The sequence below is a fragment of the Pocillopora verrucosa genome, chromosome 5 (assembly GCF_036669915.1).
Source record: "Pocillopora verrucosa isolate sample1 chromosome 5, ASM3666991v2, whole genome shotgun sequence".
Lineage (NCBI taxonomy): Eukaryota > Metazoa > Cnidaria > Anthozoa > Scleractinia > Pocilloporidae > Pocillopora > Pocillopora verrucosa.
Window position 1 is genome coordinate 22,154,195 of NC_089316.1, and position 27,119 is coordinate 22,181,313.

General features: G+C 38.6%; 1 protein-coding gene and 1 long non-coding RNA gene across 2 annotated transcripts; one reads left to right on the forward strand and one right to left on the reverse strand.

Annotated features, from left to right (window-relative positions):
• Window positions 1-297: 297 nt before the first annotated feature.
• On the forward strand, window positions 298-4,364 carry LOC131797868 (uncharacterized). The gene is made up of 4 exons (XR_009341243.2): window positions 298-453; window positions 1,283-1,353; window positions 3,329-3,436; window positions 3,968-4,364. It is a non-coding gene; the product is annotated as an uncharacterized lncRNA (long non-coding RNA).
• A 4,228-nt stretch (window positions 4,365-8,592) lies between these two features.
• On the reverse strand, window positions 8,593-20,859 carry LOC136280800 (tetratricopeptide repeat protein 28-like). The gene is made up of 9 exons (XM_066166500.1): window positions 20,792-20,859; window positions 19,787-19,854; window positions 18,538-18,603; window positions 15,709-15,777; window positions 15,407-15,472; window positions 14,282-15,049; window positions 13,778-14,209; window positions 9,816-13,708; window positions 8,593-9,521 (listed from the first exon to the last, which is right to left on the reverse strand). The coding sequence occupies exons 4-9, from the start codon at window positions 15,773-15,775 to the stop codon at window positions 9,510-9,512; spliced, it is 5,238 nt and encodes a 1,745-aa protein (XP_066022597.1). The 5' UTR covers window positions 15,776-15,777; window positions 18,538-18,603; window positions 19,787-19,854; window positions 20,792-20,859; the 3' UTR covers window positions 8,593-9,509.
• Between the last annotated feature and the right edge of the window lie 6,260 nt (window positions 20,860-27,119).

Below are 27,119 nucleotides of genomic sequence, written 5' to 3' on the forward strand. Positions count from 1 at the left end.
TTTAACTTACAGTGGTGGTGCCAATAAATTACGTTCCGGAGATAAAAATGTTTATCCATGTGATGCTGTTGCAATATATCCGCATCATATGTTTATCCATCAGTTGCAGGCGAAGTAAATACACGAGTAACTATCTTCCCTCCTGTAGTATTCCGCCGCGAAGGTTGGAGGAGTTCATTTTCGTAACCATGGTTATGGACACACCTCCGTCACACCTCCTTATTGCTCCAATGAGAGTTTGCGTTCAGCTTTCCCAGAATGCCAGTGCAATTATCTAGCCAGAAGTTCATTTTTACTTCAAAGTTTGCATGTAAACGCGTATGCTTTGTATTTCTTCTTCTATTAACCGTAAAATGTCTATTTTGTATTGGAGATCATGTGCTAGCCTTGGGGATGGAGGGTGGAGTTTTTTCTTGCAAGTCTTTACGACCGATTTTAACTCATTCAGAAGAGGTAAGTGCAAAGTAGTTCGCAGCTTGGTCAGCCAGGAGTCGTATGAAAATTATTCCTTCGTTGCTTTGGTCAGTTAGCCTCTCTCGCTTCTCGTTTGTTTTTGTTACTGACGCTTATTGATAAAAACTGTTAATGACGATGAAAAAATTCACGTTTAAATGATTTGCCTTTGATACTTATTTGTATGTTCATCCTCGGAACTGTCTTAAAGTAATCGTTCCATGTTTTCGCTATCGAGGGCTTCTAACAATTCAATAAAGAACAGAGTTATTGTGGAAACTGTGAGATAGCCGTTTTGAGGGGAGCTGTTGGGCAGTACATGTAATACACACGCTACCCTACGAGTCAGTGGCACCGATGCATAAATCAGCCCATGTGGTGGAATCTCCACAGGCATTATCACTAAACATGTGTATGATGATTTATGGTTTTCAATCCTATTGAAATTTATCCAAGCTAGTTCTTTTAGGTGAAAGACTTAGGATAACTGACTCAATTAGTTATCAATTGTTTGCTCTAATACTCTCACAATTCTGCAAAAACATCGGGTTTTTTAATTGGTTATATCCTCCATACTGGGGGCTATACCATTTTTTGAACAGTTAGGAAAATCAACTTTGGGTTGCACTATGTCAAGGTAGGCTTGAGGTAAATACTGATTTGGTTCTTACTTGTTTGGTAGTTTTCCATGCAGATGGTGGTTTCCACTAAAACGACCATAACCCATGCATTTCTGTTTTGAAAGGGACCAAATTACTAAAATTTAAAAGGTTAGTCCAAGTGCAATACAGTAAACCACTTGCTAACATTACTTACTCTTGTTCTACAGAGGAATATTGGTCATCAGTTGTTTTTGTAAGGAACTCAAGAAAAAGTTCTCCATTACGGCCCTCAGGCTTGGTAAGAAGTTATTATTTGCAGTTATAGGTGAATTCATATGCTGCAATGACAGTTATGAAATGAATGAAAGACAGTTGATTTCATTTTGATGTTTTAAATAAAAATTTAAGATGACGTGGTGGGCATGGCCACCACGTCCACCGCCCTGGCCACTGCCACCATGCTCCCCTCTTCCTCCTCCCTTGCCTCCTCCTCTTCTGTAGAGAGAGGCACACTCCTTGTAAGAGTGGCCTCTCTCTCCACAGTTGAAACATTTTTTATTTCTTTGAGAGAAAATTAAAAGAAAAAATTTGATTAAAAGTTGCAATAGGAAAATGCTCTTACAAGGAGATGTTACCCAACTGACAACTATACTCACAAGATCTAAATTAATAAACCTGTTACCCTAAAATCCCTATTTGTATTATCATAGATTTTTATCTTTCCTCCCATGTCTGGGTACTGCAACTTTTTTTGTAATTGAAATAAAATAGTTGTTGTATATATGTTTATGTATTGGAAACTGTTGCAATGGACCTTCAAGGGTTTTTTTATTTGATCTATATTTAATTTTAATTTCTTTGTCAACAGTAGATAAAATATTCATAAAGTATTGCCTTTCTTTTTCTTCTCACCTTTCAATCTCTGAGAAATTATCTTAATCTTTTCTATATGAGAATTGTTAAGAAATGGAATTTGTTTTAATGCAAATAGGGATTTACATTCATTTGTTAGGTAGTATCATTTTTGGCTCTAATCGAATGAACAATGTATTTTCACAGTTGTTAGCTTTCAGTCTCTGTTGGACAGTGAGTAAAATACTTAGTATGTATGAAATTAAAACATACCAAGGAAAGTGCTTGAACAATTATTATCCATTTGTTGCACTGATTTAAAAAAAAAACTCATTAGTTCACTGCACTCACCCATTTATTTATTTTCTTTTTTAATGCAATTAAACTCATTCGTGCACACTTTTCATGGAATAATCTATATTTATTACTGATTGAAAAATATCTCTTGGGCCCTGTATTGTTTCTAAAATTTAATTTCTTTTTTCATGAGCATGATGAATTTTAGATTTTCTGAATTCTGTGGAAAATGACATTTAAAATAAATGTTAGCCTAGTTTATTGCAATGTCAGTTGTTGACAAGTTAATTTGCCATTTCAATTCTTCCACCCCTTCTTTTTTTTGCTATTTTTCTTGTCCAAATCTCTTTTCTGAGAAAAAAAAGTCCCCCAAATTTTCATATGGCAGTAGTTCATTCTCTGGAATCTCAAAGGTTATTCTGGTCAATGGAATTAAGGACTGCTTGCCCTCTTTGAGGTTCTCAATATTAGCTAGTATTTTGGCATGGCTTAGAAAAGACAACTTGACAATGATTTTTGGTTGAGCATTAAAACAATCTTAAGCATATTCTCAGTACTACTAAAGAACAAACTGTAGTGTTGTCAGTTGAGTGATCAGTCAGCTCTCTGATTCTGGGAATCAAAAGGCTGCACCATGATTCAATGTAGTTGGCTGTTAGAGAAGACAAGCTGGGAATTTGAACATGGTGATATTTTTATTAGTTATGGACAGCACTATTTATAGTTTTGATTGAGCATTAATTAATCTAATATTGCTAAGTTTTAGCAGCTTGGTCTTGGTTTTGGTTTGAAAATGACAAATGAAAAATAGAAACAAACAAATGCACATTTTGAGATTAGGGAGTATCACAGTCCCAACAGTGCTTTTAATTTATTTCTTTGAGTTTTTTTTTTATTTTGTATTTTTATTTTCAGTAAATCACACTAGGGGCAAAAGGGTGCCCATTGCCAAATTTTTGACTCAGCAGGAGACAATCCTTGAACAGCTAAGGTTACTCTCTGTAATCCCAAAGTGCAGCAGCAAACACATTTACTGCTGCAGTATATTTTCACCACTAATTCTCTAAGGGCTGACAGAAAAATAGAGATCTTTGGATTGTTGAGTTCTATACTTCTCTTTTCAGGCTACATTCTGAGCACCCCTTTGAATGGAGCTCTTAGAGTCTAACAGAAATATTACAGCAGATCACACCACCATAGTGCTGCGACAGCTGACATTCGGCTGATCTCCGGTGAGACTTTCATCACACCTTTATTACACTTTGATCATTTGATAAGTTGTCATCACAGACATTTGACTTGCCTATCCATTTTTTTTCGTGACCACTAGATTTTTTCTTCTTTTGATTCAATTCAAGCAACCCATTCTACATTTAATTTAATCATATGTTGCGTCATGCTGGAGAAAATACGAAACAAAAGGAGACAAATTAACATAAAAAAAATAATAATCTGAAGACAAATTTGTCCTGAAGAATTCATTTAAAGCAGCAACTACATATGATCGCTATTCTACCCAGGGAAAAAGCCTTTGAAAATCGGGAGTATTATGTAAGCTTTATTAAAAATAAATTAACAAACCAAACCTCATGTACCTTATTCTTTCATTCGTGATATTCTTTAATTCTAGGTTTCAAATAACTTTCCGATTAGGTAATTTGTCAGGGGTACGATTAATAAGAGCAATGTTCAGGAAAAAATTGTGGGCTTATTTGTTTTGGAACACTTTTTGACCATTTTTTTTTTCTTCATCCATTTGAAAGTACTTCATGGAATCCAACTTAAAACAACTATTCAACGAAGTGGAGCTGGCTAGTGGTTGATAATAATATTCCTGCAACGATTACAATATGTTCGGGGGCAAATCCAGCGCGAGTTGCTGGGAAGTGGCTGGCAAAGGATATTCAGCGTTTGAGTAGCCACTCAGAGCTCATATTCATCTTTTTGTACTATAGCATGTCAAGAATTTAAAGAAAGCAACAAAGCTTTTAAGTCTGTAATACATGTTTCAACAGAAACTTCTGTCATCTTCAGTTAATTAATGTTCAAAGCGTTGGAAGTTGAATTATGTAGTGCATAGAACAATGCTAATTATGATAAATAGTGACAACAATAAAAGAGGTAAAGCATGAAAGTGTGAGAATTAAAAGGATAGTTTCAGATTTACATGGTGTAATTGTTGATTCATGGATGGTTGTTCTCTTTGAATATGAGTAGCCTCTTTTATCTTGAGTTGAAAACCGGTAGAGGTGTGATCTAAAACATGGAAGTTATCTGCTGAACACAAAGCGCGACAATGCAGAATCTTTCAGATGCTTGAAAATGCGAGAGGCCCTGTCACTGACTAAGTGCTCTCTAGCACGTGTGGAAAAATGCCGGCAGGTTTCACCTACGTATCACGCATTACAGCCAGCACATACAAACTTATAAACCACACGTGAACGGAGCCCGTCAGCGACAGGGTTTTCCACACCAGACAAGAAGCCGATTTGGAAGGAAGATAAAACTAGTTTAATATCCAAGTCATTGCAATAGCGCTTAATAAAATGGCGAATCTTTTTTTTGATTGATAGCAAAAAAGTGGCCCATTTAGGGTAGCTTAAAGTAAAACCTAGGTGAAGTGGTAGGAAGAGAACCCCGGGGATGATGATTGCCTTGGGTCCCAATGATGTAACGGTTTATAATCTTCTCGATTAAATGAGCAGGGAAAAGATTCATTTTTAGAATATCAATAAGTTTGTTAATGTCCTCGTGAAACCCTAACCAGGTGTTATTAATCTTGTAGGCCCTATCAACGAGAGTCTTAATGAGACCCACTTTGTAAGAGTACATGGTGAAGCTGAAATAATTAGTTAGTAACCCAGTGGGTTGGTAACCAGACTGAGTTTCTTATCTGTGCATTGCCTCGATGTGACCGCGAGATGCCTCAATCGTGAATGGTACATTTTAATGTTGAATTGAATTGAATCAATTCTCCTTTTTATTTAGTATTTTTTCAGGTTTTCTACTTCCGTATGTATGTTGGCATTGTAATACTGGGTGCTCTTCACGGGCTGTTACTCCTTCCAGTTTCGCTAAGTTACGTTGGCCCAGCTCCCCGAAAAATTCCTCCCACAGCGACTTCGTCAGATCACACGGCCGTTTCTGAGCGCACGCCTTTAATAAAGGCGTAACTGAGTATCAATGTAAAATAAATTTTAGCCGTAACTTTAACCTTTTTCCGCTTAGGTATTCAAATTTCGCGTGCATCTCGGCGTTGTTTTGATCGGCGCGTAGCATGGTCTCTTGTTTCTTCCTGTACTTCTGAGTTATGTGGGCCCGATGTCTTCAAAGGCAGTGGCGGTGTTGGAATACGAGTCATCGTTAAGGCAACGATGATGAAAGGAAACTTGCTCTATTCTGAACCAGTGGAATCCAGTGACCTTGGACTGTTAAACTGAAATTGTCATTGCACATGATATTTTGTCTTTTTATGTTATTTAAAGCCTATTATAATAACGCAAAATCAATTTAAGAATAAGAAAAAAGAATGGCAAATTAACACTGATCTTAAAGCGAAGAAGCTTTTGAAAGCTGTGTTTTGTGAGTGGTGTTTGTTGCATTTGAGGAGAAAAATAAAGTTCCTAGCCTTCTACTTCTGTTGTTTTTGTTCCCATGGAACAGAACATGCTAGCTTATGAACAGTCGAACGAAAGGAATGAAAGAAATCTTTTTATAACATAGCTAGTAAATTTGCGTAATCAAATTCAATTGCGCGAGCGTGCTTCATATTCCTATTGTGCACGTTCATGACGTCAGCAAACAAATCCCTCGAGAAGAAGATTTTCCATCGGGTTGATAATGTTATAAAAAAATTGTTTCATTCGTCAACTGTGCGTTCATCGAGATATGAAGCACTTGGGAAGTTTGGAGAGCACTCAAGAAGCTAGAGTTGCTCTCGGCTACGCCTCGAGCAACTCTTACGCATCTTTCGTGCTCTCCAAACTTCCCGCGTGCTTCATATCTCGATGAACGCACGCTGACGTATGAACCAATTGTTAATGGCGCCGCTCACGTTGTTGTTTTATTTTTTCTGTTTTTATTTTGTTGTCCTTTTTTTTTTCTCTCCATTGGATTTATTGGTAAAAATAATGTCGTTGATTCCCAGGTTTTTTTTTAGGACCTTAACCCTTAAACTCCCAAGATCTCATTATTAATTCTCTTTACTATCTTTCATACATTTCTCATAATGTCAATTTGGAGAATTTGGTACCAGATCAACTAATAATCCCTTAATTAATATTTTAGTTTATTCTCATGCTCAATATCTTGCTTGTTATTGTATTGATATTGTAAGGAGAATTTCTCTCTTGGTCGCTCATGGGAGGTAAAGGGTTAATAATCTTGTTTGAGAAGCTTTTCTCCTGCTGTTCGTTTGTTGCATCGCAAAGAGCTTGGAGGATGGGAGAGTGGGTGAAAGAGATCAAGTTGGTCAGCGGTGATAAACTACGTATTCAAACCAGCACTACAGTCGACGGGTATGCGCGAGAGGATAAGTTCTTGTCGACCGTGCGCCAATTTCCCGCGCGTTGAGAATTCGCTTCTCCTCCAGCTAAGAAAAGACACTATTCAATAGACTAATGAGTGACATCTCGCATCCTGTTTAAGAGTCAATTTCCGATAAACACAGCGTGTTGGCTGGATACACGTAAACACATGCTGCAGTACTTTTTCGATGTACCTAATATACTGTTAGCGCACAGCCATCGCACGCAAAAAACTTTCACCTCAAATACATGACGCGTCGTATCATCGAAATTTCGAGGAAAAATGTCTTGCGCACAGGCATTTTTTCTTATTAAAACGTGTCCGCAAATTTGCAAGGCTCCAGCCGCATGCAAACATTTGAAGCTGAAGCGATGATTGTGAGCAAAACCATACGATACTTAAGTAGACTTTAAGAACTAAACAGATTATATTTCATAAAACAACCTTTTTGTTTGTAACCTCTTCGCACTCAATTTTTCATCAAAAATATAAGTGGTTAAATGACATCGATATAAGCTATTCTACGGTGGGTAGATCAAGTCAAATTTTTTGATACGCCGAAAATGTCTGAGAAAACGGGGAAGAAAACTTAGTCTAGCCATAAACTAGGGAAATTATTACTTTTGGCTCCAATATCTTTAAAATTCGTCATGTGATATAAACCCTCGAGCTTTCAAGGGTGACTACAAAGTCGCCCACAATCTTGACGCAGCTAGGGAGGGGTAATTAAAACTTTATACTCACTCCTTCAGGTCGTGTTGAAATGTATTAATACAGATGTACCGCTAAATAATTTACCAGGACAGAAGAAACCAATTTAGGAATGAAGGAGGGACTACTGGTAACATGGTGGGTTAGGAACACGTTCTAAATCTATTTGGCGCATTTTGGAGCACTGATTGGGGAATGAAATTATTGTCACTTCCAAGCAACCTTGGGGCTAGTTCATTTTTTTCTTTTTTTATGGTTGTTTCTACTGTAACTGCCTCATACACCGGGGCTAAGGCATTTTTCTACTTCCTTTTTGCCAATAAAGTGCGTAGGAGGATGGGACCCAAGCTTCCTCGGACCCCTATTCCTACGGAAATTATTTACACAGCCGCTGTTTTAACAGCAGGGTTTGGTCATACTGGTCATACTTTCAGAGTTTCCTGACTTTTCGGGTCTGGTTAACTGCCTTTTAAAAGCAAAGGACTCGCACTTCGCACTGCCTCGCGCGCTTGCCTCTGGTCGACTGCAAAACGCAACTGAGATACGCCTGTTCTGCAGGTGATTTAAAATCGCTTAAAATCCAAGCGACAGCGCTGTCCTTACACATGTCTCTTCCAGGTTCATCCTTGGTTCACTTATTTTTCTACGTCGTGTTTTGTCGGTTTTTTTTCTTTTTACCCTTTAAAGCGCCACCTTCTAAAAACTGTTTAGATTCCAAATCTTGCATGTCACCTCATTATAAGTCGGTCCATGAGTTTAACGAAAAGTTCAGTCTTCTGTCACAGATAGCCTTGGGTTCAGGCATAACTTCCATGAGTGACCAAGACAGAATTTCTCCTCACAATATCAAGACAATATCAAGAAGACAAGTGAGGAGAATAAAGAAAAGTTTTAATTAGGGATTATAGGTTGATCCAAACCCGAATTGTCCTAACTAACACCAAAGGAATTGACTGGGAGACAGAAAGGAGAATTACTTATAAGATCTTGGAAGTGAAAAGGTTAACGAATAACACGTAAGCGCGCGCTATTCAAAGTGATCGTCGCCAGAAATTCTCTTAATTTTGTCATTGACTTACTCCTCCCTTCCAACAAAATGTCAAATGACTTGCCTCATTTTTGACATTCAAATGCTTCTTTATTGAACTTACGAAATAGGTAAACAACTAATTAGGAGTGACTAAGTACATCACTAGGCTTCAGCTTTCTCGCACAGTTTGAACTTCTATCGATGCCTTGTATAATGCACAATTGTGAAATCGGCCAATAGATGGAAACATAACCCTTTTTAAATCCTCGTTTCGCTGTTGTGCTATTAATTTTAACAGTATATCTAAAATGCATCGTGATGCTTGAACAATGAGCATAACTTATCGCATTCAAACGTAAAGGAAAACTTAGTCTAGATATTGGTGAGAGAAAGATTAAATCCGGGCCATAAAGGTAAAAATCTGTTATTTAAGTCCTGAAAAACAATGTTTCCGATACAAAAAAAAGAGCTTTGATAAGCAATGCCCAAGTAAAAATCCTCAAAAAAGTTTATGACAGAAAACTAACTAACATACTCGAGCAATCAGACAACCTATTATTCTCAAAGGTCTATGGATATGGTTGTAATAGCTTTATATCAGTCATCTGGCAAAAACCGATCGAGAGAAAATCTGTAAAAAAAATCTCTGGAAATCACCTTAAAGAGTCTCAACTTTGACGTTAATGTGACGCCCACATTAACGTCCATGTTAGATTAAAAATATAACTTTCTATATTGCTGGTCATGATAATTTCAAGACATCTCATTAAAAGAAAAATTACACGAAAATCAGTTTGAGTAAGATATTAAGGATCAAAACATTTGAAAGTTCTTTTCCTTTAGAGTATCCAAAATCCTTCAAGCTCGTAAGAACAGTTCAGACGGGTGACAAGTCAAGTTTTGACTCTCTGTTGACTCTCCCTGCTTTAAAAAGAAGACTCTTGACAAAGTTTTCATCAGTAGCTTACTGCTTTCTGATCCAAATATCATCGTTAACTTCCTCGGGTTTGGTCCTTGTTCTGATATAGTTGCAATGCTCACTGCCTCAGCTGAAAAGTAAGAGTAAAATTTAGGAAGGATCGTTGAGTTGCCATCGAGTGTTTTCCTTGGCTATGCAAAATTAAACAATACACCGGAAAACTGGATAGTTATAGAGAAAATCTTATCTTTTTTTCATTCTTATCATGGTTATCATCGTAAATGTTGCAGCGACTGCATTTCATCTCAATTTGCTCGAGCAACCAAAAATTCCTAACTCCATTGAAAGAAAAACAACATACAACAACTATAATTTTGATTTATGTCACTTGGTATTGAAAAAATGTTATAAACAGAGTAATTACATGGTTCAGAGTCTGAATTTCCTTGAAATCCAGGTTGACGTCATCACCAATGAGTACAAATGGTGCCCAGTACTTCACCTCCTCGTACTTTTCGATTTCTCTCATACACTTCATGGCCTGCTGGAGAGCTTCGCTTGCCTTCTTGCCCTTAGCAAGTGCATCGTAGAAGAAACTCATGAACTCCAGGGTTCCCTCGTCATCAATTGCCCATAAGGTTGCCACAACAGATCTGGCACCGGCACCCAAAAATGCTCGTGCGATGCCGACCACACCCTCGGCCATGACCTCCCCACGAGCACTGTGAGGACAACTCAGTACAACCAGTCGAGCCCGCAGCCCAGCTTCTAGGACATCTTCCATCGTCAGTAGATAGTCTTTTTCTTCTGGCTGAGAGTTCTTCCTTGTAGTGTTTGGTGCCAAGATAACTTCCCCAGTTTCCATTTTACCGTGCGCTGCAATGTGCACTAACGCCACTGATGACATTCGTTTTAACACCTCATCTTTTGTAGCCTTTTCTCCAGTGAGAGGGGAATGATTGAGGATGCGTCCAATCATCTCCACTTCTTTTCTTGCTCCCGGAAGTTGCACTAAACGTCTTCCCTGGTAGATGATATCTCTGAAACATGGGTCGCCAACCAGCAATGCACCACTCTTCGCGTGGAAGTCAGCTGGGCAATCATGTATTTGTTGTAAGGTCGTCAAGGACGGAAGCACACGAATTGTGAAAGAATCATTTAGACACGATGACCTCGAGTCCTCCAATGCGGCATAAGGTACAAGGCAAAATGGCCCCTCTGGAACGACAGTTAGCTCGTTGCCTTCGATCAGATCAGCGATAGGACTAACGATGATGTCACGAAGCTTCTGCAGAGCACTTGATTGTGAGTACCTCACATCATCTCGGATCATATCTTTGGTCACTTGATCCTCTTTTGGCGAATCAGCTGAAGGATTTCCGCGTGTGACAGCATCTCCCCTAAAATTCTCTATAAGGGCAGTTTTGTTCAGTAGCTGGATGAAAGATTCCAATTCTTCCTCACACTTATAATTGTTCACGTGAATCTTTCTCATTTGGATATTATCTTCACTGAGGCAAACCCAGAAGTAAACGCACGGTCCACTGATAGCTATGAAAACTGTGCTTGATGGAACAGAACTCAGGGAAAGGTACGAACCGCTCCTCCTGGAAGTATCTTCAGGCTGATATCTTGCGTCCATGAGATCTCTCAGAGCTTGAGCACGTCCTTTTTCTGCGGCAAGAAGAGCGTTCACAACTTTACCTTGAATGAGGCTTATACGCCACAAACCTTTGTATGCACTTTGGTGCTGATTACGATAGCAAATCTTCCACGTATCTTGAAATTGAAGACCGGCCCTGATATCATCATACACCTCTACACTCGAGTAATAGTAGGTAAAGGCCCTCATGGGATCTCCTTGGCACTCGAAACTTATACCGAGGGAACCGAGTGAGCATGCCTCTCCAGCCTTGTCTCCTACTTCTTTGGATATTTCTAGGTGACGTTGGTACGACTCAATTGCCCTTTTAAACTCTCCTTGACCGAGAAGAATTCTGCCGAGATGGCAATAACTGATTCCCTCTCCAGCCTTGTCTCCCACTTCTTTCACAATTTCTAGATGACGTTGCTGATACTCGATTGCTGTTTTAAACTTCCCTAGACCTTGATAAGCGATGCCGAGATTGCCATAGCTGATTCCCTCTCCGGCCTTGTCTCCCACATCTTTAGCAATTTCTAGATGACGTTCCTGGTACTCGATTGCTATTTTGAACTGTCCTAGACCTTGATAAGCGTTGCCGAGATTGCCATAGCTTCTTCCCACTCCGGCCTTGTCTCCCACTTCTTTTGCAATTTCTAGATAACGGTTGTGATACTCGATTGCTGTTTTGAACTCTCCTAGACATTGATAAGCGTTGCCAAGATTGCCATAACTGATTCCCTCTCCAGCATTGTCTCCCACATCTTTAGCAATTTCCAGATGACGTTGATGGTACTCGATTGCTGTTTCGAACTGTCCTAGACCTTGATAAGCATTGCCGAGATTGCCATAACTTTGTCCCTCTCCAGCCTTGTCTCCTACTTCTTTAGCAATTTCTAGATGACGTTCCTGGTACTCGATTGCCGTTTTGAACTGTCCTAGACCTTGATAAGCGTTGCCGATATTGCCATAGCTTTTTCCCTCTCCGACCTTGTCTCCCACCTCTTTAGCAATTTCTAGATAACGGTTGTGGTACTCGATTGCTGTTTCAAACTCTCCTAGACCATGATAAGCATTGCCAAGATTGCCATAACTGATTCCCTGTCCGGCCTTGTCTTCCAGTTCTTTAGCAATCTCTAAATGACGTTGCTGGTACTCGATTGCTGTTTTGAACTGTCCTAGACCTTGATAGGCGTTGCCGAGATTGCCATAACTTCTTCCCTCTCCAGCCTTGTCTCTCTCTTTCTTAGCAATTTCTAGAGAATGCTGATGGCACTTGATGGCTGTTTTGAACAGTCCTAGTCCTTGATAAGCGTTGCCGAGATTGCCATAACTTCGTCCCTCTCCAGCCTTGTCTCCTACTTCTTTAGCAATTTCTAGATGACGTTCCTGGTACTCGATTGCCGTTTTGAACTGTCCTAGACCTTGATAAGCGTTGCCGAGATTGCCATAGCTTTTTCCCTCTCCAACCTTGTCTCCCACCTCTTTAGCAATTTCTAGATAACGGTTGTGGTACTCGATTGCTGTTTCAAACTCTCCTAGACCATGATAAGCATTGCCAAGATTGCAATAACTGATTCCCTGTCCGGCCTTGTCTTCCAGTTCTTTGGCAATCTCTAAATGACGTTGCTGGTACTCGATTGCTGTTTTGAACTGTCCTAGACCTTGATAGGCGTTGCCTAAATTGCCATAACTTCGTCCCTCTCCAGCCTTGTCTCTCTCTTTCTTAGCAATTTCTAGAGAATGCTGATGGCACTTGATGGCTGTTTTGAACAGTCCTAGTCCTTGATAAGCGTTGCCGAGATTGCCATAACTTTTTCCCTCTCCGACTTTGTCTCCCACGTCTTTAGCAATTTCTAGATAACGGTTGTGGTACTCGATTGCTGTTTCAAACTCTCCTAGACCTTGATAAGCGTTGCCGAGATTGCCATAGCTTTTTCCCTCTCCGACCTTGTCTCCCACCTCTTTAGCAATTTCTAGATAACGGTTGTGGTACTCGATTGCTGTTTTGAACTCTCCTAGACCATGATAAGCGTTGCCAAGATTGCCATAACTGATTCCCTGTCCGGCTTTGTCTTCCAGTTCTTTGGCAATCTCTAAATGACGTTGCTGGTACTCGATTGCCGTTTTGAACTGTCCTAGACCATGATAGGCGTTGCCGAGATTGCCATAACTTCGTCCCTCTCCAGACTTGTCTCCCTCTTTTTTGGCAATTTCCAGAGACTGCTGATGGCACTTGATGGCTGTTTTGAACAGTCCCAGACCTTGATAAGCGTTGCCGAGATTGCCATAACTTTTTCCCTCTCCGACTTTGTCCCCCACGTCTTTAGCAATTTCTAGATAACGGTTGTGGTACTCAATTGCTGTTTCAAACTCTCCTAGACCTTGATAAGCGTTGCCGAGATTGCCATAGCTTCTTCCCTCTCCGGCCTTGTCTCCCACCTCTTTAGCAATTTCTAGATAACGGTTGTGGTACTCGATTGCTGTTTTGAACTCTCCTAGACCATGATAAGCGTTGCCAAGATTGCCATAACTGATTCCCTGTCCGGCTTTGTCTTCCAGTTCTTTGGCAATCTCTAAATGACGTTGCTGGTACTCGATTGCCGTTTTGAACTGTCCTAGACCATGATAGGCGTTGCCGAGATTGCCATAACTGATTCCCTCTCCGGCGTTGTCTCCCATTTCTTTAGCAATTTCAAGATGACGTTGATGGTACTCGATTGCTGTTTCAAACTGTCCTAGACCTTGATAAGCGTTGCCGAGATTGAAATAAATTTGTCTCTTTCCAGCCTTGTCTCCCACTTCTTTCGCAATTTCAAGATGACGGTTGTGGTACTCGATTGCTGTTTCGAACTGTCCTAGACCTCGATAAGCATTGCCGAGATTGCCATAACTTTGTCCCTCTCCAGCCTTGTCTCCCACCTCTTTAGCAATTTCTAGATAATGTTTCTGGTACTTGATTGCTGTTTTGAACTGTCCTAGACCATGATAGGCGTTGCCGAGATTGCCATAACTTCGTCCCTCTCCAGCTTTGTCTCTCTCTTTCTTAGCAATTTCCAGAGAATGCTGATGGTACTCGATTGCTGTTTTGAGCTGTCTTAGACCTTGATGGGCGTTGCCAAGATTGCCATAACTTTGTCCCTCTCCGGCCTTATCTCCCACTTCTTTAGCAATCTCTAGATGACGTTCCTGGTACTCGATTGCTGTTTTGAACTGTCCTAGACCATGATAGGCGTTGCCGAGATTACCATAACTTCGTCCCTCTCCGGCCTTGTCTCCAACTTCTTTAGCAATTCCTAAATAACGGTTGTGGTACTCGATTGCTATTTGGAACTGTCCTAGACCATGATAGGCGTTGCCGAGACTGCCATAACTTCGTCCCTCTCCAGCCTTGTCTACTTGTTTCTTAGCAATTTCCAGAGAATGTTGATGGTACTTGATTGCTGTTTTGAATTGTCGTAGACCTTGATAAGCGTTGCTGAGATTGCCATAACTTTTTCCTTCTCCGGCCTTGTCTTTCATTTCTTTAGCAATTTCTAGATGACATTGGTGGTGCTCAATTGCTGTTCTGAACTGCCGTAGACCTTGATAAGCCTTGCCGAGATTGCCATAACTTTGTCCCTCTCCGGCCTTGTCCCCCACTTCTTTAGCAATTCTTAGACAACGGTTGTGGTACTCGATTGCTGTTTTGAACTGTCCTAGACCTTGAAAAGCGTTGCCGAGATTGCCATAACTTCTTCTCTCCCTGGCCTTGTCTCCCACTTCTTTAGCAAATTCAAGATGACGTTTGTGGTACTCGATTGCTGTTTTTAATTTTCCTAGACTTTGATATGCGTTACCGAGATTGCCATAACTGATTCCTGCTCCGGTCTTGTCTCCCACTTCTTTAGCAATTTCTAGATGACGTTGGTGGTACTCGATTGCTGCTTTGAGTTGTCCTAGACCATGATAAGCGTTGCCGAGATTGCCATAACGTCTTCCCTCTCCGGCCTGGTTTCTCACTTCTTTAGCAATTTCTAGATGACGAAGCAGACCTTTACTATTCTTATCAATCTCAAAACTTGTCAAGAATATAGAAAACATGATTAAATGTACAAAAATGTAACGGAAATGTGTGTTTCAACAATGATTAGAATATTAGGCAGAACAATTAAATTAGGTAAAAAGTTTTGGTTTTCACGTCCCTTGCAATTAACATTTTCGTGGTGACCAAATCACCCTGGTTCATGTTCGACCATGAGTGCTCTACTTTCAAAGATAAAGCTTATTGACTCTCAGCAAGCTATTCCCAGAGCGGTAGAAATTTTTTATATAACTATTTCAAAAACTACACGTGGTCGCCTTAAAAAAATTATTTCCCCTTGTTGTCTCACCTCTTGAGGTGTCATCGTATATCTCCAGTTTTGAATCACTTGACGTAAACTGGCTTTTCTTTGTCGCTGAAATTACCAAGCGGAAAATATATCGATCTTTTCAGTGATCACAACTATGAGCAATTCCAACATGCGCAGTATCCTCGTCACCCAGAATACCAACCTAGTTATTAGATTCCGTAAAACCTTTAAGTGTAAATGTTTCAAAAATAAGTGCACATGATTAAAGATGTACTTAACTATTCGACCAAAAGGCCTAACAACTACTTCAAAACTATCATATAACGGTCTTCTTCTCTCACCTGTGACTGGAGGCTCAATGTTCAAGTCCAGTTCTTCCCCCGTTGTTGGAAAATTACTTTCTGCCATAGCTGGAAATTAAATGGAGTCGATTTTAATGCGCTAGAAATCATGGTTAAAAATCAAAGAAGGAGACTGAAATGAAAGTAATCTAAAGAGAACGTCGAGAAAAAAATAAAAGTCCCAAAGTTTCCTCTGTCACGCTATCGTGGTAGCGTGACAGCTCGAGTCACGTTCCGCTGTGTTGACTTAACTGGACGTAGAAGGAAAGCCTTTCGACCAATATTTGAACCGATAAACTCTAACTGGTGATAACTAAAGACACCTAAGACTCCTTACAGTTAGTATATTTTACTTAAACATAATGCATGGATAACTTTTTTTTTAATTTTTTATCATTATTATTATCATCATTAAAGTCTTTTTTTTTTTTGCGAACCACTTGGCCCTTTTAACCTAAAAGTTCGTTTTAAGTATAAAGTTGGCATTAACTGTCAAGGGTCCAAGTACTCACTACTGAATCATTAAGGCAAACACAAGCGAGGTTTTGCGTAACCTTCACGAATTCTACCAACACCCTTCCCCCTCGGCCTATTACGCAAAGAACCACGTTCACACACCATCACTCAGACACACCTATCCACCAAAGGTCTAAGTTATTTCATAAAGCGCATCTGTAAAAATTTGCACAAAGCTACAGAAAATTCCATAAATTTTCTTTTGAAGGTGCTTATAAAATATGAAAAACTGAAAGTAGCTGGCCCATAAAAAATTATGTCGGGGAAAGTAAGTAATAAATAGTCTGTTCCTGTACGATTTTGAAGGGGATATTCGGGAAATTTTTATCGTCCTTCAGATTAAGATTCTGCACCATTATTAGCTTTCACTGAGCCGTCATTCACCTCGCAGCGTACGATGTAAGCACGCAAACATAAATGCCAATTTATACCTTTGCGCGAAAAGCATATCTACTAAAACCGATTTCTGACCGAAAATCGGTTAGAAATAACACGACTAACCACCTAGAGGATGCGTAAATTGAATTGCTCAAGACCAAAAAAATTTACTTCCAGTCAAGGTCAATGTTTTTATTGTGCCAATTTTCGAAGAGGAAGTCGAATGATGCTCACAAGCTTTCAAGAATCCAAAATAATTAACCGTGACGTTGGCGAGGTTTCGTTTTCGTATATGTTCAATAATTCGTATGAGTAACTACCTTGTGGATATGTAGTTTGAATAGTTGAAGACAAATATTTAGTTCCTATGAATGTCTACAAGTTTTGCGGAGGAGGTCGAATAATGTTCGCAGGACTTCTAAGAACTAAAATAATTAATAGCGACGTCGGCGAGGTTCCGCTTTCATACGTAATAAAGAATTGGTTGTCATTGTGGTTCTATCCTTAAAATTTCACTTTTGTTAGCTTTTTATCACGATACTCCAATTTCTCGACCCAAGAGTGCGAAATGTGTTGTTTCTTAATTCCCGCTAACATTCCACAAAAAAAAACCAAATGATTGAAGCCGATTAAATAACCCGTACACCGACATAGACCATTAATTTTTGTCACATGAGTGAACAGTCAGATTTTTCCGAGTCAAAGATACGTCTTTAGTCAAAACAAAGAACAGCTCGAGGAGCATCTTGTGTTGCATGTAATTCTTTTTTTTTTCCATGTAACAATTTCTTATTGCTTAGGGTTTAGCTTCAAGGTCCTTAAGAATGCAGAAAAGAAACTTGGCCATCTCTATCTCATGCTTAGTCAGTAATGCACATATCTATAGGGGTTTTACATACCCGCACAAAGATGCGAAATTTACCACCGAGTGTTGATGATATCGCTCACTCTTTCGATGAAATATTAAAACTCGAGAAGATCATAGATAAATTTTTATCAAGCAGTGAATATGTATCATCCTATTTATCATATATATAGATATCGAGATTAAACTTGAAACATATATAATTTTGAAACACATTTTAAAAGCACCGAACAGCGCGGGAGAAATCTACCGCACTGAAACTCACCTCGCCGAAAAGCTACCTCTAATTCGGACATTAAAATTTGACAAAATCTTGTTACAAGAAATACTTCTCTTTATTTAAAGTTGAATTCAATCTTAGAAACGTTCGTAGATAAAAGCAGTTTCGGAAAGTATTACCGTAATGTTTATAAATCCGATTATCATGACGTTGATATCTTAACATGTGAAGACGTACATGTAAATGACACGTGCAGTATAGATGTAATTTTTTTGTTCCATGCGAATCTATAATACTATCACAGTTACAATAAATAGCGAATTTTGCGACATAAAAATTGCTGCCGCGATCTAAAGATCTTTTTCATGGAAATGCATTGCATTTTTGTTTGTTTGCTTTGTTTTGTTTTATTTTACTTCGTTTCGTTTTCGAGAAATATTGGCTGGTTTCGACATTGACAAGAGCTATAAGTACAACAGGTCATCCAGCTCTGTCACGCTCTCATCACGTGCGATCACACACTGTTAACTTTTTAACTCCCAAGATCATACTCGTGATTGACAAATCTGACTCTCGCATCGCAGTCGTCCGATTTTGTGAGATTACAGACCGAATAGGACTCCACTCAATCCTATTACCATTATTAATCATATGAGAGAAATCAATGGAATTTTTTAACGTGATGTAAGTGAAATATTTCATATCTGACAGCAGTAAATCAAGAAAACTCGATTGAAATTAAACCTAATTGTTTCCAGGCGCAAGGAACATTAGATTACGCGCTTTCATTTTGAGAAACATGAGCTCTAAACAGCTGTCATAAACTGGAATTTAAAAAATTGAATCGTACCTGTTAAACTGTCTTCCTCTGAAGCTCCCTATTCTCCAAACGATGCTTTTTGTTATTTCTAAATCCCTGAAAATACCAAGAACAATGTTTTGTTTTACAACAATATCGATGAAAACATGAAATATTCTATATTCACTCGTTTAAAACATTTACTAGTCTCTTTTCATGCCCAGTGTCGTGAGTAAAAGTTCCTTTTCTATTTCAAGAAAGTTGTTTGTTTGTTTTTATTTTTTATTACTATTTGTTTAAATGTTTCTGCGTGACGATTATTTCATTCCGTGATTAAAATTCAGCTATTTCCCTCTCAGTGGAAAACACTCGCAATTCCTTTTTCTCCTCAGAGCAGGACACTCTCTGCCATTACTGGATCAAAAAGAATGATTTCAAACCGTGAGTTACATATCGTACCAATATCATTTTTCTTCGAGTGATCACCACGAATCTTACTGGTTTGATATCGAGGTCATAACGAGAAGGGTAGCTCCATATTTACAAGAAACCATGAATTATTTTGTTTATTAGACAAACACTGTAGTCCTTTACTTGCAAAAAAAGTGGACTATACTAAAAAATGAGAATTTGATATTCCTTCATCCCCCTGACAAAGTGGCGCGAAAGACGAGTGACGTGTAAGCAGCTGATTGGCGATATAAATCACTGCAGTTTATATGACAAATGTTTTTTATCAACTTTCCTTGAAAAAAGCGTTACGATTTTCTCCAATTTTCATTTTCCGCTTTTGCCGTGACAACTTCGTAAAGTTACTAAAAATAAGAACTGTGAACTTATACCTTCTTCCCGCCAATTCTGCACTTAGGATGTTTGCAGTCAAAAGTGAAAAAAATCTGTAGTCAAATATGATGGTGCTATATAGATCTCATCCCAATACGATTATTTTTCAAACAATGAAATGTGTTCCTTCCTTCCAAGAAACAGATCCTGATTTGCATTTGATTTCACACGCAGTTGAGTCCCAACAAGATTAAAAGGACACCCATCACTAACTGCCTCTCACATGAAGGAAGTATTTTGTTTACATCAAGATACTTCCTTTTATGAGATACATTTTTCTGTTCTGAACGATTATAATTTTTTTTGGCTGAATATTGCATTGCAATCTACTTTGTGAGAACAAGTTGCATATCATGGTTTATAATCGGAGTAATACAGTAGTCTGTATATTTTTTTCAGAATTTTCCACTTCTCTCGATTACAATATGCTATTTATTACTTCATTGGCTTTCCTCACCTTAAGAATGCCGCATTAAATTCCAATAAAGCTCTTTTCCAGGACGGATACTCGACTTCTCGTCGTAACTAACGAAGAAGAGAGTCAAATCGTTTCGCGTTTTGATTACATTAAACTCAGAATACCATATGTACTCTTCCTAGAGAAACATCTGCTGAAGTTATACAAGTATTCTCTACTTGGAAATTCCATGCATCTCTGTGCATAGAAAAACCTCAGTGCATATTACAGGAATTTTATGAATTAAATGTTTTTAATCAGTTTTTCCTAGCTCTCTCTCTCTGAGCCCAGCATTTTCTGACGCGTTCGAATTCATTAACTGAGGCTATTTACTGAGGTGCATGTGAGACAAACGGCACACATGATATTGGAATCAGTAATATCAATAGAATATCAGTTGATAAACTCGTGGTAATGTTTAGTTTCATAGATTCTTCATGGGTATGTAAATAAACTACCTTAAGATCTCTTCATGATGATAATCTATATGTCAGCATTGAGAAATAATTTTGTAGTTTAGACTGATAAAGAGAGGGGCTTAATTTTTTTTCTCGGTCGTCGGAGAAAGAACGATTTTGATTATTTTCACGTGTGTGTAAAAGAGAAAAAAATATAGCCTGTTCGGAGGAATTTATGTCTAGACCTGCAGATTTAGATTTTTGAATATTTTTCATTCGACAATGGAGCTCAAAATTCACTTTCTTTCTTTATCTATTTTCAAACATGACACTTAACCACATTTCAGATCTTAGCATTGTGCGTATGTAAACAGAGCGTATGTCCTGGCTCATTAACAAGAGCTGTAAGGCTCTGAGGTCAAACTTTCAGATCGTAAAATCCTCGAGTGAATTCATTCTTTCTCCCACGTTCGTGATGAGTAAGTAAGATCGATATTTCTTTCATTCTTTAGACTCATGTTTCAAATTATTTATATTTGTATCTTTAGTCAATACCCGTTTATCTCATTCATTGCATTGGGTCGCTATTAACTTATTCTGTCCTCACCTTAACTCCTGTAAAAATGTGACTTGCCCCACACGTGTGTAACAAAACGGTGCACTTGGTAACACCAGCAGTTTTAAAGAAGCTGAATACCAGCTCATCTCACCCGAAACAGAAAATCATTTGCTTATTTCGTGATACATGATCCGATTTGGGGCTATGCTATTTCGCTATTAGAACGCCAAGTTGAGAATAGGCGTCACATAACATTTCTTAGTTTTTCATTTTCATTAATCCAGAGTATCGTACAATGATATAAACTTCCAAATTTTTTTCCGCTGGTGTGGTGTGTCGTTAAACTGCCGCCTCATTGGGTTGTATGTCGCCGAACTACCTTTCAGGAGGTCGAGGGTTCAAGCCTAAGACTGGATGTGGGAAGATATTTAAGAGCTGCGAATTTCAGGGCACACCACACAAATAGAATGACTGAACAGAAACGATTAGAGACAAAAGAGAGTACGAAATATTCAGTACTAGAAATAGCGACTTCAACTTTATTCCGTTTAACATTTTCAGACAACTTACAGGACTCTTCTGTAATTTAATCATTCATACAACGTGCCACAGCTGAGAGTTCTTTGGCCGAACTAAGAGTCCTTTTACAGCCAGTTAAAAAGAACATCGTAAAAATATCGATCAATCACCTTAGAACTTCGATCAGGAGTACAAGTGGGAAGGGGGTTTAACCCAATAACTCCCAAGATCTCATTAGTAATTCTCCCTACGGTCTGTCATAAAATGCTCATGATTTCAATTTGGAAAATTTGGTATTGGATCAACTTGTACTCCCCTAATTTAGTTTTCTTCTTTATTCTCCCAACTTGTCTGCTTGATTCTGTGTTGATATTGTAAGGAGAAGTTCTGTCTTGGTCACTTATAGGAGTTAAAGGGCTAATCGGACAAGGGACGAGAGGGTTCACCCTTTTTTGTCGAGGGACAAAAAAAATATTAAGAATTGTAATACGACAGTAGTAGCAGGTGCATTTTCACGCCGTTATAAACTCCTTCCTATATATGACACTATAGACAGATGTGAACCTCTCATACAAGACTACAACAGGGTTGAAAGTTTTGGAATAGAAGATTGAGGCGAGCAAGGCTAATAACCCTTCGAATTGTTACCTCAACAGGCATTTCTGATTTTATTACTGGGTGAACTGATTTGAAAAAAATATTATCTGGATCAGGTCGGTGTAGCGAATCTATGGTTTGCATCTTCAAGGGAAACACAACTTTTTTTTTTGGCTTCTCTGGCACACCGCGATATTTGACGAGAGAGAGATTTTGAAAGAGCGTGACAGCAAGGAACCAGCGGTTGATCGCCTGGTGAGACATGCGTGGTAGCCGGAATGCATGGGCCCAAGGGCGACTTTTAACAAAACAAGAAAAATCAATAAACAAACAGACAAAAATTAGGTAAAAAGTAAACAAAACAAAGCAAACACGACGATGAGATTTCGGTCCGTATGAAATATTCGGTCAAACCAACTAAAAACCCCCTCTGTGATTCAACTAGGGAAGCTGGGTGCTAATGTAGGTCGCAGCCGTCGTTTGATATCGTAACGCAACGTCCTCTTTCCCCTCCAAGAGATGGCGTTGCGGGACGTGACAAAAAACGGCAAAGGAGACCGGGTAGATGCTCCTTCACACTTCTTAAACAATTTCACCTTTTTTCACCTGCGTCGAATATGCTCTAAATGTGTTTAGCGTGGAATCACAAAACGAATCCGAAAAAAAGACGAGTGAAACAAACTTCAGACATTACAAACTACACTTTCTCAAATCGTAAAACAAGTTGGGCAAGCTAGACATAATGTTCTGTATTTTTGAGAAAAGACAAACAAACAAACAAACACGGAAGCAAAAACAAAAAAGTGACAGCTTGTCACTACATGTTACACTGGTAGCACACTTAACCACCTAATATTTTATATTTCTCGAAAAAAAAAAGTACAAAACCAAAGCGAAATAACTCACCAGCAGAACTCTGATCCTCTGGATGCGCGTTTTATACACATAGTCCCGATGACTCTGGAGAGAACAAAATAAAAGATGATCCTTTAATCGACAAATAACTACCGAAAGTAAACAATTTCTATATTCCCGCCATTACGAAAATGACTGGTTCGAACTGATAGGGGTAAAGTGTAGCAATATTGTGGAAACCTAAATGGCAAATGATAAAATGACTAAAATAGCCACCAAATTTACCAGAATGTTTTGTACTTCATTGTCATCATCTTCTGATAGGCTTCAGTATCTTCAATATGCAACTTCTTTACTAAAATTGCCAATGCCATCGATATTGCTGACCTCGGTGCGTACCATATTTTTTACAATTACTGACGCGATCTCTTTGCATGATTTTGACAACAATCATCAACTATTATGAAACGTTTTAATGCAAACATGATAATAAATGATAGTGAACCAAAGTTAAAACTATCATCAACTATCACGACTGTTTGAACAGGGCTAACATCACATTGCATTGATATCATTAGGAGGGCATTTCGCATCGCAAAAAAAGTTTTGCCTCAAACTTTGCCTATTACCTGTATTTGGTAGTAAATAAATAAAACCACATTGGTTTCTGGAAATACGTTAAGGAATTTTTTTGAGACCTCTCAATAATCAAAGCTGCAAAAGGCCCTTGTTTGACCTCATGCGACATCGAAAATTTTAAAAGTCGACAAGCTTACTTCTCGTAACATCACATGCAGCAAGAAATCGTTTGTATACCTAATTTTGATATCTAAGGAGTTTGGAAAGTATGATTTTGATATTTTTTTATTCAGAGGTTCGCCATAATTTATTAAAAAACACCCGTTAGACAGCTTTCTGAAATTGGTCAAAAGTACTCTTTCCTTCATGGATGATATTTCTCAAGTCCAGAACAAACCATTAAAAACTCCGGTTGATTTCTTCTAATAAGATGTTCGAAAGCATAGAAATGTAAAACATCTTGCATTTATCGATTTCCTTCGCCGTAATGACTTCAAACTTTTTATGATTTTGCTAGACAGCAGTGTTATGCAAATTAGTCTGTTGGGAAACTCCGACCGCTCTATTGGTAGCTTCATAAATCTTAGATTTTAATCATTTTAAAAAGAAACGGTAGTAGGGCAAAGCTTTTAGAACACACTGACTGACACATTTAAACATTTTAACGGGCTAAAATCTGGAGAATGATTCTGTCTTGTGACGGAAAAGATGAACAAAACGTATCGAATATCATATTGATTAGCGTTCGGTCAACGTTTTAAGGAGGAACTCTTGTAAAAAATCGGTTTCTGTTCTTTTAAATTTGACTTAAGAGAGCATATTAAAACCTGTATGAACATTTAAAACCAAACACAGCATTTTATTTAGTGTAACCGGCGATAACAGCACTAGGCTACGAGCAGTCCCTCTTTTTCGGCGAAGTCCGTCGCGCAAGTCGGAAAATTCAGTGAAGAAAAGATTGATGTTAGTACCTCACTCCGTTCTCGGCAGCGCGCTCACATCTTCACGTAATTCAGGTGCGTACTTCTCCAGTCAAACTAAGGCAAAGATAACGTGATTTCTGGCTCGGAATTCTATTCCAGTTCTTCCAAGCTTATAGCTGTGTTTTAATTTTTTTGACTCGCACGACGGGCTTCGCCGAAAAGGAGGGACTACTCATAATCTATAACAGTACATACTTAAATTCACCGTGACCAGTGACTCATTCACGTAATTCAGGTGCGTACTTCTCCAGTCTAAATAAGGCAAAAATAACGTGATTTCTCGCTCGGAATTCTATCCTAGTTCTTCCAAGCTTATAGCCGTGTTTGCGTTTGATGGGAGCAGAGAGATATCGCACTTTAGATCAGCGAGAGGAAATGTCAAAGATCCAGTGCAAGTTTTCAGTGCATGCATTTTCAGCATCGCTTCTTTGCGGCTTCTTGTTTTCCGGTATGACATTTCACATCAAGAGGGACGGTTTATTCAGATTTTCGGTATCACAAGACTACTTAACCGCGAATTGACCGAATTTCTCTCGATGCAAGAATTATAGCAAGCTAAGGCAACATTCCAAGATTTGCCAGATATAATTTTTTACCCTGTTTCGTGTGGGAAATTAAGAATCTTAGCCGACTAAACAGATCATCACTGCAGCATAAAATAAGCTTTTCGGTAAAAGCCACTGAGCTACTTCGTTCTATTTTTCCCAGAAAGAGGCCAGCGTATAAGTGTGTTTTGAACCAATGTCTCCGGGAAGAAGACCCCTCGATTTTCATTGCACTTCAATAGTTTGAATGTAGTATGTTGTTCATACATAACCGATATCCCAGACATTCACTGCTACCAAGATACTTACCCTAACTCGTAGTAAATTTCTGATAACGTTGTTAGAGTCACCGAAGTAATAGGAAAATTTCCCCCACACATGCACACTTGGCAAACAAACCTTCGACAAGTCAGACAGTTGATTAGAGCCAATCGAAAGTACAAATTTTCACTTGCAACTGGTGACTGATCGCTGTCTCCAAGATGCTTTACAACAAATGAACACTTTTCTTCACCAACCACAATCACAATCTCAAGTGCGAGAATTAACTTTGGATAATACTTTTATTACGTTTGCACACAATTATTTTTGGTCCACGACAAATTAAATTCTGATGCAATGTTACTTGTCCCAGCCTCCTGATTAATTCAGTTTTAGTGTTCTGGGTGTCGCCAAAAGGGATACTGCAATCACCAGTGTTTTGGGTACGGGGATACCCAAAACACCGTGATACCGCGCGCCGCTCTATGATACTGTGGCCTGGTTCAAACTCGATCCATTCCATTAACTGAAAAGCTGCTCATTTCTCTCGAGCCATTTAATTTGAGCTTCATGTTATTAAAAACGAGTAACGGTGAGAAAATAAATACGTCAAGCTTCATTGACTAATTTGTACTATCAAATAAAAAAACAAAAAAACAAAAACAAGACAGCGACAACAACAGCAAAAGAATACGTCAAGATAAATAAACGTTTAATTGTTTGACTCACGATGAAAGAGTCAGGCTAATCAGTCGTGTATTGATCACGATCTTTCGGCTCCTGTGCTGCACGTCCTTGTCAGCATTTATCTATGAACCACACTGGGCAAGAACACAATTGGAAGTTTTGCCTTATTTAAATACTAGAATATTATAACCATGCCATGGGTGCTTAGTGTTAAGGGGGGTAAGTTTTAAAAGAAACTCTGGTGCTACGTAAATGGGAAAGTATAGCAGGTAATTTAGTGTTAAAAACTGAGTTGAAAACGTAAATTGGCCACCGTAAAGAGTTAAAAGGCTGACGTTTCGTCAGAGCGATTGGAGGAATTATGGGTTGTAGTGACGAGAAAACAATAATAAATTAGTTGAATGAAAAGCGCTCGTTGATACCGCGGGGATTAAGAGTGCCGATTTGGAAGATAAATTTTTGTTCTAGCGTTTTGCGGCTTTCCGAATTGCCTAGATGTAAGGAAAGGCCGCAAACTGCCATATGTTGATTAGAATGATTAGGGAGATTGAAGTGTCTAACGACATGTGTGGATGCGTCCTTATCATTTAATTCTACGTCGCGAAGGTGTTCTTGGAATCGGTCACCTAGTCGTCTTCTTGTTTCACCATTGTATAACTTATTGCAATATTGTAATATATTGCGATTTGTGCTTAGTTTTAGTTCTAAATTCAGTGCACTTTTAGAGAAATTCAGATATACGTTTTCCCTGTTTTACCCCGCGGCAAAAATAACCGAAACTGTACCGAGATAAAAAGCCCCTCCCTGTTGAGATATTTTAGGGAATTTTTTTATTACCTTAATATTTTTTCAATCTTTTCCTAGTTTTTGCCAATTTTTTGTTTTGTCTTTTTCCTCCTTTTCGTATTTTTATGATTTTTGTTTTTTTTTCTATGATTTTGTCTTTTCGTTTTAGTTCTTGGTTTTTGTTTATTTGTTTGTGTTTTAAATTTCCTTTTTCTACCATTTACTCGTAGTCATTTGAAAGCCCTTAAACACTCGCTTCACGTTAACTCTAAGCAAATTTTGCCTCTCATCAGATTATTATCTATGACTCATTAATTTCAATTACCTTCGTCTTCCGTAAATTTATAATAGCGTCGTTGATTCTTTGTTTTCCTTTGTCAATCAACATTCATCTCCTTCCCCTAGATTAAAATCAGCTACGAGTTACACATCGATATAGAAGCACCTGCTTTCCTTACCAACAAAATGATGGCCAATACTGGACAACTTTCACTTTCTTTGCAGTTCCTTGTCCTCCACCTAGGCATTATGGGTCAAAACTTCCGACAAACATGTATATTTTTG

Bases quoted from the DNA above. Each gene is read 5' to 3' on its own strand.
- LOC136280800 (XM_066166500.1), bottom strand. From the start codon at position 15,775: ATGGCAGAAAGTAATTTTCCAACAACGGGGGAAGAACTGGACTTGAAC. The intron at 15,473-15,708 runs GTGAGAGAAGAA...TGGTAATTTCAG, and splicing joins CATTGAGCCTCCAGTCACAG to CGACAAAGAAAAGCCAGTTT. The intron at 14,210-14,281 runs GTAATCTCGGCA...AACGTCATCTAG, and splicing joins CGGAGAGGGACGAAGTTATG to AGATTGCTAAAGAAGTGGGA.